Genomic DNA, 15717 nt, shown 5'->3' with positions numbered 1-15717 from the left:
GTTGCACAGGCATTTTCTGTGGCTCAGCTGATTGGTGGTAACCTCTAGAGCCTCCCTAACTCAAGGGGATATCTGAGACCTTCACAAGGAAGCAAATTATCCCAATTCCTACACAGAGTGTAGTAGAATGTTTAAAAATGAAGGATTTCTCTTCCTCCCTCTTGGGTACAAACCAGGTCACAGCTGCACAAGCACATTTGAAAGGAGAACACAGAAGCAGATTCAAAAATCCCCACGTATTCATGGTCTAAGTCTTTCAGAGATTTGTGCATCAGGTGCACAACAGAGGGCTTCACTCTGCACCGTCAGGGTGAGGATCTCCAGCTCAGCCCTACCTGAAGCTCTGCCACACTTCACTCCATGGCCAAGCAGAGCAGTGAGGAGCCAGGGATGGACACAGCATCAGGGATGGACACAGCCCCGGGGATGGACACGGCCCCAAGTGTGGACACGGCCCCGGGGATGGACCCAGACCTGCAGCCCAGGACCAGGAGGTGTGACAGTGACTGCCTTGCTCCTCGCAGAGGGCAGGACGTGGTGCTGGCAGCGTGGATGAGGAGGGCTTTGCCCAGCTCCTACCAACAGCTCCTGCCTGCGGGCCCGGGTGAGTCACTTTGCTTTGCAGAAGTCAAACCCAGCACAAATGGAGATGTCAGAATGCCAAATGCCAGGGGGAGTTTGACAGGATGAGAGCAATGAAATGGTGAAGAAGTAGGAATTGTGTCTGTGGGTGTGAAAAACTCATCAGGGAGGAAGCAGGAGCTGGAGAGACCTTTTCAAGGAGGCTGCAAGTGCCTCTTCTCCATATCATCCCAAACCCATTTGGGTTTCAGCATCCCCCATCCCACCATCATTCACTTGTTTTTAGGATCCTCCTGATCCTTTCCCTCCTTGCACTTGAGTCACACACAGCCACTGAGGTGTCACCGTGGTGCACATTACTGAGAGTTTCACTGTGACAAAGTCCTCAGCCTCCCCTCCCAGGAGAGAGATGGCCAAGCCAACATTGAACATGGAATCTTCTTGGCTACCTGAGGAGGATTGCTTGTGTTAGAAACAAAATGTCCATCTCATGCCTAACTCTGCCACAATACAGAGATGCTGGACTCCAATTGAGCACACAAGAGCATCTCAGCATCTCAACTGTGGGATTTTTTGAGGAACTGTTCAAATTACCACATCAGAGTTCTCAGCAGTCTATAAAAGCTGAGCAGATAGGAAATGCATATCAGAAAGCATATCAAATCAGGAGGAAGAGGGGAAGTGCCTCCAGTTCTTTATTGTCCATGGCTTTATGATAGCCACAAGAAATTTGTCATGAAAATTACAGACAAACACGGGGAAGACAGAAATTCGAGTGATATGAACTCTTTCAGTATTTCAGAAAAGATTGGGTTTGCCTCACCTGCTATCACAACCTTTCAGATAAGTGGTAAGATTTCTTTTTGTTCAATGGATTTATATGGATTTTATCTGGTCTAAAACAACATATAAAAATGAAATACTAAATGCTTTTCACAGCAATTTTGCTAGTAAATTAACTGGCATTTAAAAGTAGAAGTATGTCAAGCTATCCTTTTATAGCAAAAAACTGATGCTGAGCATCAGAAAAAAATCCATTATTTTCCTGTCTTAGAAAATGTCTAATTTTCTTGAGTAAGACTTTCATGTGTAATAGTTAAGATACTAAAATCACCAGACTCAATAAAAAAATGTAAGTTTATGAATTTTCAGCTGAATATAAAATCTTCATTGCTGACTAAGCCATTCTATAGTAAAACCAATTAAAATATTGTACTCTTTTAATACTAAGACTTTAAACTCCTGATTACATTACTTTGAAAAAAAATAAAGACCTCAATTGAGGGTAACTTACTGGATGTCTGACGTAGTTACCAATGCTTCTGAAATACTTTTTTTCCTCCCTGAAGGCCAAAATTCAACAAAGCCATTTATTTCCTTTGCACTTGCTGGTAATGATTGATTTTACATCTTATGACTTGTTTCAATTTGTTCTGCAGATCAGCTTACTATGGATTTTTCATTTGTTTTGATGCATACATGCATCACTGTTGGAATCACACGTATGCAGTGCTCAGGATGGAGAAGGGATTGCTTTGAGCAGTCCTCTGAAAGCCAGCCTGGGACAAGTAAAAATCATGGAAATGGGGAGTTCATTGGTGCAGAAAGGGAGAAATCACCACACTCACATTGGATTAAGTCTTGATGGAGCTGAGCTGGTTAAATTAGCAAAGGAAAGGATGGCCAAGCAGATTGCAGTGCAAAGCCTGGGGCAGAGGAAGGCAGCATGCCTTGCTCACACAGAGGGACCTTGCAGCTCCACACCTCTGGAAAGCCTGGAGAGGCTGCAAGCACGCAGAGCCTGTAGGGCAGAAATGTGGGAGAGTGTCTACCCTTCCTCTCTTGGTTTTTAGAGCCTCGGAGCCAGAAAAAGGCATCCACATGCTGCACTCGGACAGCGCTGAGCCTCTACCTGCTGCTGCTGACGGCCGGCCAGGGGATGCTCATGTACAAAGGTAAGGCCACAGCCTCCCCATGGGCTGGGCATCACAGGAGAGCTCTGCTGGGTGATCCTGGGGGCACGGGGGAATGAGCACACAGGTCTGAAACCTCTGAGGGAGCGAGAGGCTCCTCCAACACCGGCGGGCAAAGCAGCAGCTGCAGGAGATTCCCCAGCCCGTGTGTGTGCTTTGCATTTGCAAAAGCACTCCCAGCTGCACTCCTGGCTGCAGCAGGGGCTGGCACACAAAAACCACCTCCCTGGGTCAAACAGGGGTGGTCTTTATCCCCCCTGTTCCCCCCAGGTGCTGGGGAGCTGCTCTGCCAAACACCCATTTCCCAGCCGGAGCGGGCAGAGAGTATCCACTGCATGGGCTTTTTGTTTCCTCAGTGTTTAAGATGCAGAGAGAGATATTGGAACTTCAGGAGCAAAATGCCTCCTATACAGAAGAGATTCTGCAGCGTTCCTCTGCCAGCCATCTGGCCTTGTCGAGAAGCCCCACTTGGAAGAACTTTCTCATGGGACAAGAAGAAAGCTGGAGGAGAAGCTTAGAAGAGGAAATCACCATAATTAAAAGCAACAATGCAAACCTGATGATGAGGATGAGCAACATCACCCTGGTTGCAGGTATGGCTCTCCATGCTGGCTCTGCAGCATTAGTGGGGCTGAAAACACAGTTTAGATGATGCAATAACTAGGGCAAGATTCAATCTCCTTGCCAGTTAGTGATGCCCCCATGCCCAGGATGGGAGTCTACTCCAGACCAGGGAGTGTCACAGACATCTTTTATGAAAAATCTTTTTTTTAGGATTTTTCTTCTTGAGAAGCTGAGAGGCCTCAGGAACAAAATGTAAACAATGGTTATCTGCTGCTGTGGAATGCAACAGGTGCATCTGTGATTGGTCTCATGTGGTTGTTTCTAATTAATGGCCAATCACAGTCAGCTGGCTTGGACAGAGAGTCAGAGCCACAAGCCTTTGTTATCATTCTTTCTTGTTCTATTCTTAGCTAGCCTTCTGATGAAATCCTTTCTTCTATTCTTTTAGTATACTTTTAATATAATATATATCATAAAATAATAAATCAAGCCTTCTGAAACATGGAGTCAGATCCTCGTCTCTTCCCTCATCCTAAACCCCCTGTGAACTCGGTCACACCTCTGTGCAAACCCCCAGGTCCCCTTGCAGCTGCACACACAGCTCTGGGCTCCTCTTCCCTCCTGTGACTTGTAGGTTTAGGCTCTAGGTGCCCTCCAGAAGCGTTGTGTCTCCAGCCCACACCTCAATCCCATTCTGCTGTGCTCCTCACTGACTGCTGACTACTGAAAAATACCCATTCAATATTTATTCCAGGGCCTCCTGGACGCAAAGGAGATCCTGGAGTACCAGGTATGTTGGTAACTGAGCCACAACTTCTCCTCTTTCCCTCTTCTTCTTTATTTCATCTAAGAGACCTTAAGTGAGGATTTGGGATTTCAGCCTCCAGACCCAGGCCCTACCCAGCGTGCAGACACCCAATCTCATGAGGAGACCTGCTGTAAAGAGCAGGTGTAAAGCCTGTGTGGAGGCTTTCCACTGCTCCTCCAGGAGCCTGGGCCAGCCCAAGTGCTCCCACAGAGGTCCATGCCCACCCTGTCCCTAGGAAAGCATTGGCACAGGCTCAGGAACGAGCTGGGTGCGAGCTCTGCCCTCCCCAGCCCTGCACAAGCTGCTGCCCTGGGTGCCTGGGGGTTTGGGTAGAACCACCACAGGAGGTAAACATCTCCAGACTGTGAGGATGCAGCAGGTCCTGATCTAATGCTGGCTCACTTGGAGCAGAGGTTGGGCCAGGCAGCAGTTTCCATGATCCTGTGATGATGATCTAAGATGCAACCCTTGTTAGGTCGGGTCTGTAACTCATCCATCCCTACTTCTTGGCTACACTGATGAGATTTTCTGAAGGGAAAAAAAAAATTTAAAATTGTGTTTTCATATGTTCCTGGCTACACTTAGGACGTTGAAAGAGCACCTCCTGCCAAGCAATGTTATTACACATCAGAGCCCAATTGTTCAGTGCATTTTCGTGAAAGATCTTCCCAATGGTCCCCATGAGCTGCCTTGGCAGGAGGACAAGCTGGCCCCTGCCCAGCTGAGCACTCGGCTCAGCTCCAAGGACTTTACTCAAGTGGTTGTTCTGGCCCCTGCCAGCTGAAGATTGGCCTCACTGGTGACTGAAATCGTGTGAGCAAAGGATGATTTAAAAAATTGTCTCTTCTTCTTGGCCATTACTGTGAATAGATGATGTGTGTCAGCTGATGTATGTATTTTACATCCCAGGGTTACGGGGACCACCAGGGACAAAGGGAGACCGAGGTAAGGCTTTTTTGACACCTGAATTACTTCTGTGGATGAACATAAAGTGGCTTTATGGATGATTTTATGAGCAATCTTGTCCTCAGCCAAGGTGTAAGTGAGTAAGAATGTCATTGGAGCTGAAGGAAATAAGCCTATGTAAAGCTAATGTGAGCAAAAGCAAAACTTAGTTGGAAAAAAAATCTTATTTTAAAAGTCAGTGTGCAACAGTCACTGTGGGGCAATTTCCCACTGTCACCAGCACCACTCTCAAGTGCACAGAGAGTGGAGTTTGGCTCAGGTCACAGCTGTGGTGGGTGTCCTGCTGCTGGCACTGACTACAGTGGCACCCCAGGAAGCATCAGTAAATGGTGTTGTCCCTGCAGGCACAGATGGAGCCCAGGGGGAGAAGGGCAGCAAGGGAGCTCCTGGCCCTGCTGGCCCAAGTGGTGGTCCAGGAGTGAAAGGAGAAAAAGGAGAGATGGGGCTTGCAGGTAAGACTTTTTCACTATCTTAATATTTTTAATGTTCTCACACATATTTCTTATTAAACTCATTCTACATAAAACACCAGGGGAAGTTTTCATTGGTCAGTATTCATAAAAATCCAAGCAGTCCTGAGGTTTGCTAGTCAGTGAGGGAGCTGGATGAACAGGACACTTGACCTGATCTGAAGGGGTTTAATTTCATGTCATGCTTCAGCAAATACCCCAGAGGAGGGCTGGGGGAAGAGGCCATGCAAAATGTTGATTCTGCACCACAGAAGTCTCTTTACAGAGTGACCTTTGTCTAATGAAAGCCACAGATATTCAATTATCAGCCTACCCTAGATTAAAGCAGTGATGTTTGCAGTAGGATTTCTATGGTATAAAGTAATACAATATAATTTATATGCACAAGCATGTGGATGTTAATCCTCATTTTAGTGGAACACCTTTCTGAGAGCTTTATGAGCATCTTACATAAGCCTGGCTTTGTACACCTGAAGGAGAAGAGCTATGCCACGTGTTTGTCCCATGTAGCATGAATTATGGATAGCTGTTCCTCAGGGGTCTCACATGGGCTGAAAGAAGGAGAGGAAAAGAGAGTAGGTGATGTGTGTGGTGCAGAGCAGGCAGGACAGCTGCACAGGTTGATAAGAGCTCCCTCAGATCTTCCATCAGCTCCTGAATGCCCCAATGCTCTCATTAGCACAGGATGCTCCAGGACAGAAGAGTGATGGTAGGAGGAATACCAAAAGGCAAGGACTTTGGGATAATTCTAGAGCAGAAAGATGAAGGAGAAGTCTTCAAATGAGGCACTTTCAAGTAACTCAGCTCTTTTGGAGCATGCTGATCACCTGTTCAGAGAAGGCAAGGTTAAGGGGAGATGACAGAACTCTCTGGAAGAACAGGAGTGGAATGTGCTGCTCTGTATCTCCACTGTGTCTGGAAGAAGGGAAGCATTCAGATGCAGTAAGGGATATTTAACTGGAGGAGAAAACATTCCAGTAGGAGGGATAGTTTGGGGAATAGACTGGGGAGTTGTCATGGCAATCCTTTAACAGCAGGCCAGAAAAACATCTGGCCAGGGAGGCTGACAGAGCCAGAGGTGGATCAGACAGGCCAGCTCTGTCCTCCTCCAGCTTCATGGTGACAATATGGTGTCACTGAATGGCAAATACAGGAGTGAGGCCAAACCTTGCTGCTGATGTAGCCAGACAGAGGTGCTCCACACGCTGCAGAGACAACAAGTCTGTTGGGTTTTGTTTTAAATTACATGTATGTGCTGTGCTGTTTGCTAGGTCCCCAAGGACAGAAAGGTGACAAGGGCGAGAAGGGAGACCCTGGATTCCCAGGAATCGTGGGTCCTAAGGGTGAGCAGGGATTGCCAGGAGCGCCAGGTGCCCAGGGTAAGTGCAGAGGGCACAGTGGGACAGGGTGCAGGGCTGCCCCACCGAGGGGCTGCTCTGCACTGATGCCAGGGTGTCCTTGCAGGGAGCCCCGGGAAGCCTGGACTGCCTGGGCAGAAAGGAGAGGCAGGTAAGCTGTGCAGAGGGTGCCATTTCTTGTGGAGGCATAATTCTTATCTCTTTAATGTGGCGTTTCATGACAAGGAAAGCTGCAGCTGGTCTAGATCCCAGCATGGGTAAGAGAAGATGGTGATTAGATGAAGAAACCGTGCCAACATTTCAATGTCATCCAAACTCATCCAGCAGCCTTGGCTGTCTCTTGTGGGCCCCACTCCCTGTGCAGGAGACTGAGAGGGAAAGAAGGGCCGTGGCCTCCTTCCTGGCACCTGTGCACACACAGGGGCAGAAATTGGCTGCTCTTTTGGGAAGAACTTGTGCATTTCAAGGCTGGCAGTCAGCCAGGACCTGGTTCCATGCAGCCCTTCACTCCAGATCACCCCTGGCTGCATCGCTAAGATTAGCACTGCCAGGATTGCAATTTGGAGACAGCCAGTGTTTGTTTTGCCTTCACAAGGCTCAGCTCAGTGTGCAAGGGCTGGTGATTGAGCTGTCTGTCTTTTGATCTCCTCCATGTGTTGTGTGACATTTCATTTTGTGCTGCTTTCACTCAACCTCAAGGTGCAGCTGGACAGCTTGGACCTCCTGGAAGTCCTGGCCCTGAAGGCAGACCTGGTCAGAAAGGGGAAAAGGGGGATCAGGGCCCCAAAGGCAGCCCAGGTACAGCCCTGCTCAAAGCTACAACTCATTGCCCTCCTACTCTGGCCTCACGTTGTGTGATGGGTTCATCTTTACTGATTTCTTTTTGATTTTAGGAGCACAAGGCATTGCTGGACTCAAAGGTGCACAGGGAGAACAAGGAATAGCAGGTAAAGGAGAATAAAACAGGTTTTGGGTCCACAACACACATCAGGCAGACACCACAAAAGGAACTACACCACCAAGAGCAGACCTCTTGAGTTTTCTTCTTGGACCCCCAGTGCATCCTAGGATGCCATGGCACTCCTGGGGCTCTGCCAGGCTGCTGGGGCTGACTGCTCACCAGAGGCTTGGTTCTGCCATCTGTAATGTGTGTGAGGGGTGATGGGGCCTGAATTTTGGTATAAATTGAAAATGCACAAACAAAGAAGCAGTTTAAGATGAACTTCAGTGTTTCTCCACTGCCTGTATTTTCTTGTTTGACATGGACTGCACCGATCATGATGTGAGATAAGACACCTGATTCAGAAATAGATGCTTATAGTGTAGACACCAAAACTAGATGAGTTAAAATCAATTGTAAATACTAATTTGCATAAGCTTTCGTAAATGTATAAACATCAGTCTCATTATTATATGTATGTTTGTTTGTTTGTTTGTTTTTATGATCTTAGGACCTCCAGGGCAGAAGGGAGCAAAGGGAGACCAGGGCCCAGCAGGTAAACTCTTACAGCATGATTTATTCTGATACAGAGATGATGATGCAAAGCACTTTAGGTGCCACTTTCCACTGTTCTGCATCAATGTGAAAAGTTTGTCATGTCCTTTCCCTGGGGAGGGACAAAGGCAATGACTTTTTGCTTCCCACCCAGGCACCCCAGGCCCAGCTGGTCAAAAAGGATCCAAGGGGGATTATGGCTCTAAGGGTCAGAAAGGAGAACCAGGACTAAAAGGAGCCAAGGGAGAGACTGGATTTACTGGTAAGGCTCTTTCCACAGGGTCTGTGGAGCTGGTGGCACATTTGGGTTTGGGACTGCAGATCAGCCTTCCTGGCAAAGGAATGTGCAGGGTGTCAGCTGTACACCCCGGGAGCTGTGTCAAAAGACATGCAAGAACAAGAGGCATTAGGTTTTCTCAAATCCCTGATTTCACAGAAAACTGGAACAGCCCATGTTCCTCTTTGCTTTGTCCAGAGACATCAGAGACACCCTGTGCCTGGGATAAATCCCATGTAAACACTCAGGAACATGCAGTAGTGAAGCTGTTGGAAACACCTAACAGTGAGGCTATTTAACTACACCTTGCTAACTGTAGGACACAAAAGTTGTTCAAAAGGGCCAAGACTACAGCTGCTCTCCATCCTTAACCCCCTCCCTTCCAATCACAGAATGTTTCAAAAAAACATAAGACCTGTAGTAAAAAAAAAGAAAAAAACAAATGGTTGTTACAACAGCCCATGAGAAGCAAACAGTGCTCCAGATGCTTTTTTCTTTTAATTGTTCACACAGAATCCTCAGAAATAAAATAAACTAGGTTCTGTGTAGGACTGCTCCATGCATTCCTCCTCTGGAGCTTTGCATCTGGAAGATGGAGCAAGTGTAACCTGGCTGGCTCCATGCTCTGAGTGCATCTCCTCTCCTGGTCCCAGAAGGAGAGAGCAATGAGTGCTTTCTGGAGGTAGCTCTGGGGAAAAGAGTTCAATGGGTTCTTTCAAACACCCCTACCCTCAAGACCAAGATGCTCCACAGAAATGTGGAGGACTGCTGAGAGCACCTTTCTGCTCTCCTTGGAGATCAAATCCCAGGATGCAGGTCTTCCTGCAAGCACTTTGGGAGACACCATGCCTGCTTCTGGAGATCCCAAAGTCTGTCAGAGATGTCATTTTACAGGTAACAAAGGGAATGAGATACATTTCCCATAAGTGAATGAATATATGGCATTTTGAAAGTGGCCCTTTTCTTGGGTTGCACATTGGGAATATTTTGCTGTATGTTACCCTACTTTTCCTGCCATGTTTCTTTTAAATACCCTTGGTCACTTCAGGTTGTTCATTTTCTACAAGGGGAGGAGCCTGGACATCTCTAACTCACACAAGTATTCAGAACTAGAAAACAACCAGATTTTTCCACAAGCAACTGTCAAATGTTTGCTTTTCTAATTTGAAACAGGTTCCCCAGGACTGAAAGGGAGCAAAGGGGAAAAAGGACAAGGTACTGGATTTTACTTCCTTTCTCATTTGCCTTCTGGTATCAGAGCTACCTGAGATCAGGACCAAAATACCCCCTCTGCTCATGCTGGTTAAGCCAAGGAGTCCGTGCTCTGAGCTGCAGCCTGGTGTGTCTAAATGCAGGAGGGCTCTTGAATTGTTTGTATTTGAGCCACCACAAACCTCTGGTCCCACCCTGGGGACGGGAACATCCCTCTGGTTTGGTGGTCACACTTCTGTCTGTCAGTGCCTTTTTCCTTATGCCTGCATGACCCATGGAGTTATTTTCTCCTCTGAATTCTCAGCTGGCCTTGTCAATTACATACGAATTGCGGGAGGAGGCAGGAGGGGCCGTGTGGAGATCTTCCACGGAGGGTCCTGGGGAACCATCTGCGACGACGGCTGGTCCCTGCGCGAGACCGGCGTCGTCTGCCGCATGCTGGGGTTCAGCCGGGCTGTCTCCTTCTTCACAGCCCCAGCAGGTGAGTCCACACCCCCCCGGCCTGCCATGGGGCTCACACACACACAGAAAGCACCACAGCAAGGCCACCATCTCCTCGTTCCTCTTGGGATGAGCTGTGTGTCAAGGGCTGCGTGAACTGTGCCCAAATGCTTCATTTCCAACAAACCAACCACACAACCCAACGCACACCCACTGTCCACAGGGCTCTCTTAAGGAAAAAAGGCATATTCCTCTCTCTCCCATCCCATCCAACAGTTTTTTGTCTGTTTGTTTGTTTAACCTTCCAAAGGTACCGGACAAATTTGGCTTGATGATGTGAGTTGCACAGGGAGTGAAATGTCAATTACGGACTGTAGCAAGCGCAGCTGGGGTGACAATAACTGCAGCCACAATGAGGATGTTGGGGTGGAATGTTCTTGATGGGACATCGAGTCTGTCCTGGGAGCTGCTGCTGCCTCTGCCCTCCATGGAGCTCCTCTTCATGATGCAAACCCAATTTCATCAGGCTGTGCTTCTGTGCCTCTTTACCAGGTCATAGAAATATTGACAAAGAAAGCTGAATTTTTCACAAATCAATAACAGTTGCAAGACCCACAGGTAACCTGAAACATCCCAGCTGTCACAAAACAATTGGAGCTCAGGCATGTGAGCCAGTTCACAGCTTTTCCAGCTACCTGACATCAGCTCATCTGCAGGAGCTCACACGTGTGTGACCTCTAAGTCCACAGGGGAGGGGATGGTCCACGTTATCTTAGGGCAGTAAGAGAATAGGATCAGTGTGCAGAAACCTGCACTTACTGCAGCTGAGCCCGATAGTCCATCTTCATCATGCTACAGTTGTGAACCTGAGCTTAAAACCACCAGAGAAGTGCATGCACCCAAGACAGCAGATGCTCAGAAATCCTCAGATGATCTCTCTGGCATGCAAATATAAGTGTTGTTCAGCAACTACGCTGGTCACACATTAAAGTGCAAAATAAGTGCCTGGGATCTAGGTGCCACACTACCCTGCTTTAGCACAACACTTGTTTTTGACCTTGGCTAAGTCTCTTGCCTTCTCTGTCAGTGTTTCCTAACCTGTCTCCAGCAGCAATACCCCTTACTTACCTGGTGTATAAAGCGAAGCTTTTCGTGCCTTTAGAAATTAGATGTTCCAGTAAAACAAAATGATGAGAAATAAAAAAATACAGAAAAGCATGAATAAGCTATCAACTGGTGTTAAATATAAATAAATAAATAGATAAATAAATGGATAAATAAATAAATGCTCGAATAGATAAAGAAATAAAATTATACACAAAGAAATAAAATTATACACACACACCTGTAGATGTTAGGGAGAAAATACTGAACTGAGCTTTCCCGTATCGCACGCGATCGATGCAGTTTGGATAAAGAAAGGTGTCCGTGCGAGGACAGGCGCCGGACCCATCGCGGCGGGATGCGGTGGGAGCTGCGGGCGCCTCCCGCGCCCTGCCCGTCCCGCCGCGGAGCCGCCGCTCTCCGATGCTCCTTGCCGGCACTAAGGGGAGCTCAAGGGCCGCTGTGGGGACCCTTGGCTCCGGCCCCGGGGCTGCCCCTGCCCCGCGCCCCCGCTGCCTTCCCCCGCGGACATCCCGCGCATCCCGCTCGGCTCCGCTCCCCCGAGACCCCGCCTGGAGCGACACCGACCTGCGGGAGCAGCCAGGGCGGCTGCGGAGATGCTCAGAGGGTGGAGCACCTCTCCCTGCAAGACAGGCTGAGAGTCGGGGCTGTTCAGTCTGGAGAACAGAGAGCTCTGAGAGCACCTTCCAAGTACCTGCAGGAGAGCTGGAGAGGGGTTCTGTCAAGGGCATGTAGCAATAGGACCAGAGGGAAAAGCCTTAAACTAAAAGAGATTAGGTGTAGATAATCCGTCAGGGGAAAATTCTTTACTTTATATATAGTGTGTATATATAATTCTTCACTATATATATATATACACATATATATACACATACTTATTATATATATAATATATATTTAATATATATAATATATATTTTATATATATGATATAAAATATATAAAAATATATAATATATATTTTATACATGTATATATACTTTTTGATATATATTATATATTATATATTATATATTATATATTATATATACTTCTTTATAGTGAGGGTGGTGAGGCACTGGCACGGGCTGCCCACAACAGCCATGGATGCCCCATCCCTGGAAGTGTTCAAGGCCATATGGGACAGGGCTTTGGACATCCTGGTCAAGTGAAAGTTGTCCCTGCCCAGGGATTTGAAATTAGATAACCTTTAAGGTCTTTTCCAAGCCAAAACATTCCATGATTCTGTGATCCCAGGAGTGAGAGGGCACAAAGGCCTGGAGATGCATGCAAAGGGTGCCTGTGATGTCCTATCTGTGTCATAGGAAAGCACTAAAATGTATTTTGTCCTGTGGAACAGCTGACAGCACACACAGTGAGACAAAAACCTGAGAGTGAGGTGCTTGGTTTGAGGGAATGAGGCAGGCTGTGCTGGTTTCACTCCTCAGCAACTGCAGCAGGGGTCAACCAAGAAAGGGATTTTGCAAAACAAGAGCAGGTGGGTTTAGGTCTCTGTGGCACAGCCCCTTGTACCTGATGGTTTGTTAGAGACTGCTGGGCAGCTGTGACACCTTCACAGGTCTTGCTCCTCACTCCTTAACAGCTAGAAATACAGTTTTTAAGGCAAACCCTCAGATTTTGCCAGCAGTGTCCCCTTGGAGGGAGCTCATCCTTGGAGCTGCACAGCTCATCCCCAGCCTCCCCCCTGTGGGGCAGGACACAGAAGCCAGCAGGGGCATTTGGAGCCTGAAGCTCAGCACTGGGATCCCTGTGCAGCAGGTCTGGAGGGCACTCCTGCCCCACATGTTCACTTCTCTAGTCTAGGAGAAGGCCCACTGGGGCAGGAAGAGTGCCACAAGTCACCATGGGGTGGCTGGTGAGCAACAAAAAATCCTTTTGCGCCCACAGAAAGGGTGGCCCTGAGGTTTGTAGGCTGGTTTGGGGGGCCACACCCTGTCCCTCCCTCCCAAATGCCCAGCTCCAGCTGTTCCACCCCAGCTTCAAAGTCCCCCAAGCATCCTGCCCTGCCCTGAAAGAGCTGCCTGTGACAGCTAGCTAGGAGTGGCATAGCTTTGCTTATCATTCATGCCCAGCACCAATTAAAAAGACTTAGTTAAGCAAAATGCAATTACACTGTCATGGATAAAAGGGATACAATTAATTAAAATGGAACACTTTCCCTTAGGAATGATGTTATTTCCAGATGCTCCCACCCCTGTCCCTGACTGCTCCTCGTGATCTGAAGATGTTTGGGATGAATTTGGGTCTTTTGGGTACTTTTGTCCCATCTTGCTGGCTCACATGTATTTATGAGGTAAGTTAGCAATGACCCTTGAGGACAAAAATCTTTTCTGGAGCCCTAAACCAGCATTGCCAAGGTATCTGACACTGCCTTTCCAAGAAGATGAACATTTCAGAGAGGCTATCTGGTGCCAAGCTGAGAGTTTTCTCTTTTTGGGGAGAAAGCTGAGCCTTCTGTCATCTCTGAAGGAATGGGGAACAGCCAGACATTGTGGGATATGTGTGTGGCTGGAAGGATTCTCCAAAATTCACAGGGAAGAAACTGAAGTGAGGTTTCCTATCTCAAACCCCACGGGAAGGGAGAGAAGCTGAAGAGCAAAATGTTTACCAGCTAAAAGCCAGTTCCCCAGGTTTCCAAAGCCTGAAGTTTATGCTGAATGCATCATAACACACCTCCTTAGCAAAATTATTGATGATTCCAGCTGCAAAGGTAAAAAAGGCAATTAATGAGTTTAAGACATCATATTAAAATATGCAATAAAGGAATTAGTTTTCTGCATTACATTCATATGACAGGTAACAATTTTAATACACATGCAGGCTACATCTAAAGTTTAAAATCATCCCACCATATACAGGTCACTAATTGTATTTTCATCCCTCTCTTCTGAAGTCTTCTGATGTTTTAGATCACATCACCACAAATCTGCCAGCACATTTCCTCATTTTTTCTGTTAAACATCACAGTGGAAGGCAGCATCTGGCCTCAAAACCCTAAGATTTCTATCTCACTGGGTGTCAGAACTGGTCAGGTTTTGCTTGGTTAACTCTTCCCACCAGCACGGTCCAGCAAAGGCCCAACCAAGCCCCCAGTGCAGGGCACAGCCAGAGCTCCAAGTGTTCCTGGTCCTGCAGAGGATCCAGTTTGGCTCTCACAGGCACTGGCACAACCAGGCAGTGATGCACGCACTGCTCTGCTGTGACACCGAGCTGATTTTAACCCAAAGTGCTTAAACAAACTGTTAATGGTTGCTCCAAGTGATTATCCATTTATTTCAGTATTTGTCTTTTTCAAATGTGACCTAAAATCCATAAGTAATTAGTTATTGTACAAGCCACGGTATTGCAAAATGCTTCCCTTCATTTTTTATTCCGACTCTGAACTATAACTCCAAAATCATTCTAGTCATTCTAGTCACACCAGCCTTCAAAGGTCTAAATGGGGAGGAAGGGGGGCTAGCTCCTCAGTATCTTTGAGATTTACAAGAATATTTGAGGATTTTCTGGGGATTCGATGTGAGATGAAAAAAAAAAGAGTTTTGCAGGCAAACAGTGAAATTTATGCTTCCAGTTCAAAAGGAAAGACACATCCAAACAGAGCAAGATTTAAATGTTAAAATGCTAAATAAACATTGCTATTCAACAACAGTCTTTGTCTTTTGAGTCCTAGGTTAAAATTACTTCACGGGACTATAAACACACTTTTTTACTCTCCTTTGTCGGAGCTAAATGAATTTTAACTGCAGAAGTTCCAGGGTGAAGAAGAATTGCCTCCTAAAACTCCTCCCAAATCACCTAAGTACCCCAGCAGAGGAAGGCAGGAGAGGACTTTGGGAGCTGTTAAATGAGGTGAATAATAAAATAGTATACAAATTGCATTTATTCTGGGTCTGCTTGTTTTGTATAAATGCTAACAAATAAGCGGTGCTGTGAAGGTGCTGGTTCCACACCATCAGGGTATCAGCAGCAAAAAGAAGCACAATTCTGCAATGACCTTGCCTTAGGAAATCCCAGTGGAGTCAAAGGATTCAGAGGGCTTGCAGGCTCAGGCCATAAATCACTCAAGATATGAATTACTGCCTTATTAGAGTGGATTCATAACTATAATTCGAGATAAATACACAATTAGTGTGATCTCCTCTGATGACATGCCAACAGAAAAAAAAAAAAGTCACCTCCTACGAAGCAGAGTAACTATTCAAAGGAGCTGCAGCAAACTTTGACAGATGTTGAGGCCAGCGGGATCACTGTAATAATCCCACCTGATCTTCTGCATGATGCAGGGCAGAAAAACTCCCCCAGGGATTTCTACATCATTTGGAAAATACAGCTTGTTTTCTAGGAAGGTGCCTTACCTTGGCTGAAAGTTTTCTGAAAGCAGAGAAAGCACTGTATTCCTTAATAAAGCACCACATCCTTGCCTTATTAATTAATGTGCCAGCTCTC

At 46.8% G+C, this 15717-nt stretch overlaps 1 protein-coding gene across 1 annotated transcript; it reads left to right on the top strand.

The window, feature by feature from the left end:
• The first annotated feature begins 360 nt into the window (after positions 1 to 360).
• On the top strand, positions 361 to 11371 carry MARCO (macrophage receptor with collagenous structure). The gene is made up of 15 exons (XM_059476130.1): positions 361 to 604; positions 2436 to 2537; positions 2912 to 3148; positions 3874 to 3909; positions 4837 to 4872; positions 5238 to 5345; positions 6635 to 6742; positions 6828 to 6872; positions 7421 to 7519; positions 7615 to 7668; positions 8173 to 8217; positions 8371 to 8478; positions 9667 to 9708; positions 10010 to 10186; positions 10457 to 11371. The coding sequence occupies exons 1-15, from the start codon at positions 361 to 363 to the stop codon at positions 10585 to 10587; spliced, it is 1572 nt and encodes a 523-aa protein (XP_059332113.1). The 3' UTR covers positions 10588 to 11371.
• The last annotated feature ends 4346 nt before the right edge of the window (positions 11372 to 15717 follow it).

Source organism: Ammospiza nelsoni, chromosome 7 (genome assembly GCF_027579445.1).
Source record: "Ammospiza nelsoni isolate bAmmNel1 chromosome 7, bAmmNel1.pri, whole genome shotgun sequence".
Taxonomy (NCBI): Eukaryota; Metazoa; Chordata; class Aves; order Passeriformes; family Passerellidae; genus Ammospiza; species Ammospiza nelsoni.
The sequence above is the reverse complement of the archived record's forward strand: the minus strand, read 5'-3'. Positions and strand labels throughout refer to the sequence as shown.

What these genes read in the sequence shown, in the direction of transcription:
- MARCO (XM_059476130.1), top strand. Translation starts at nt 361, where the DNA reads ATGGCCAAGCAGAGCAGTGAGGAGCCAGGGATGGACACAGCATCAGGG. An exon ending in GGGAGACCAGGGCCCAGCAG is followed by an intron (nt 8,218 to 8,370) that starts GTAAACTCTTAC and finishes CTTCCCACCCAG; the next exon opens with GCACCCCAGGCCCAGCTGGT. An exon ending in CTTCTTCACAGCCCCAGCAG is followed by an intron (nt 10,187 to 10,456) that starts GTGAGTCCACAC and finishes AACCTTCCAAAG; the next exon opens with GTACCGGACAAATTTGGCTT.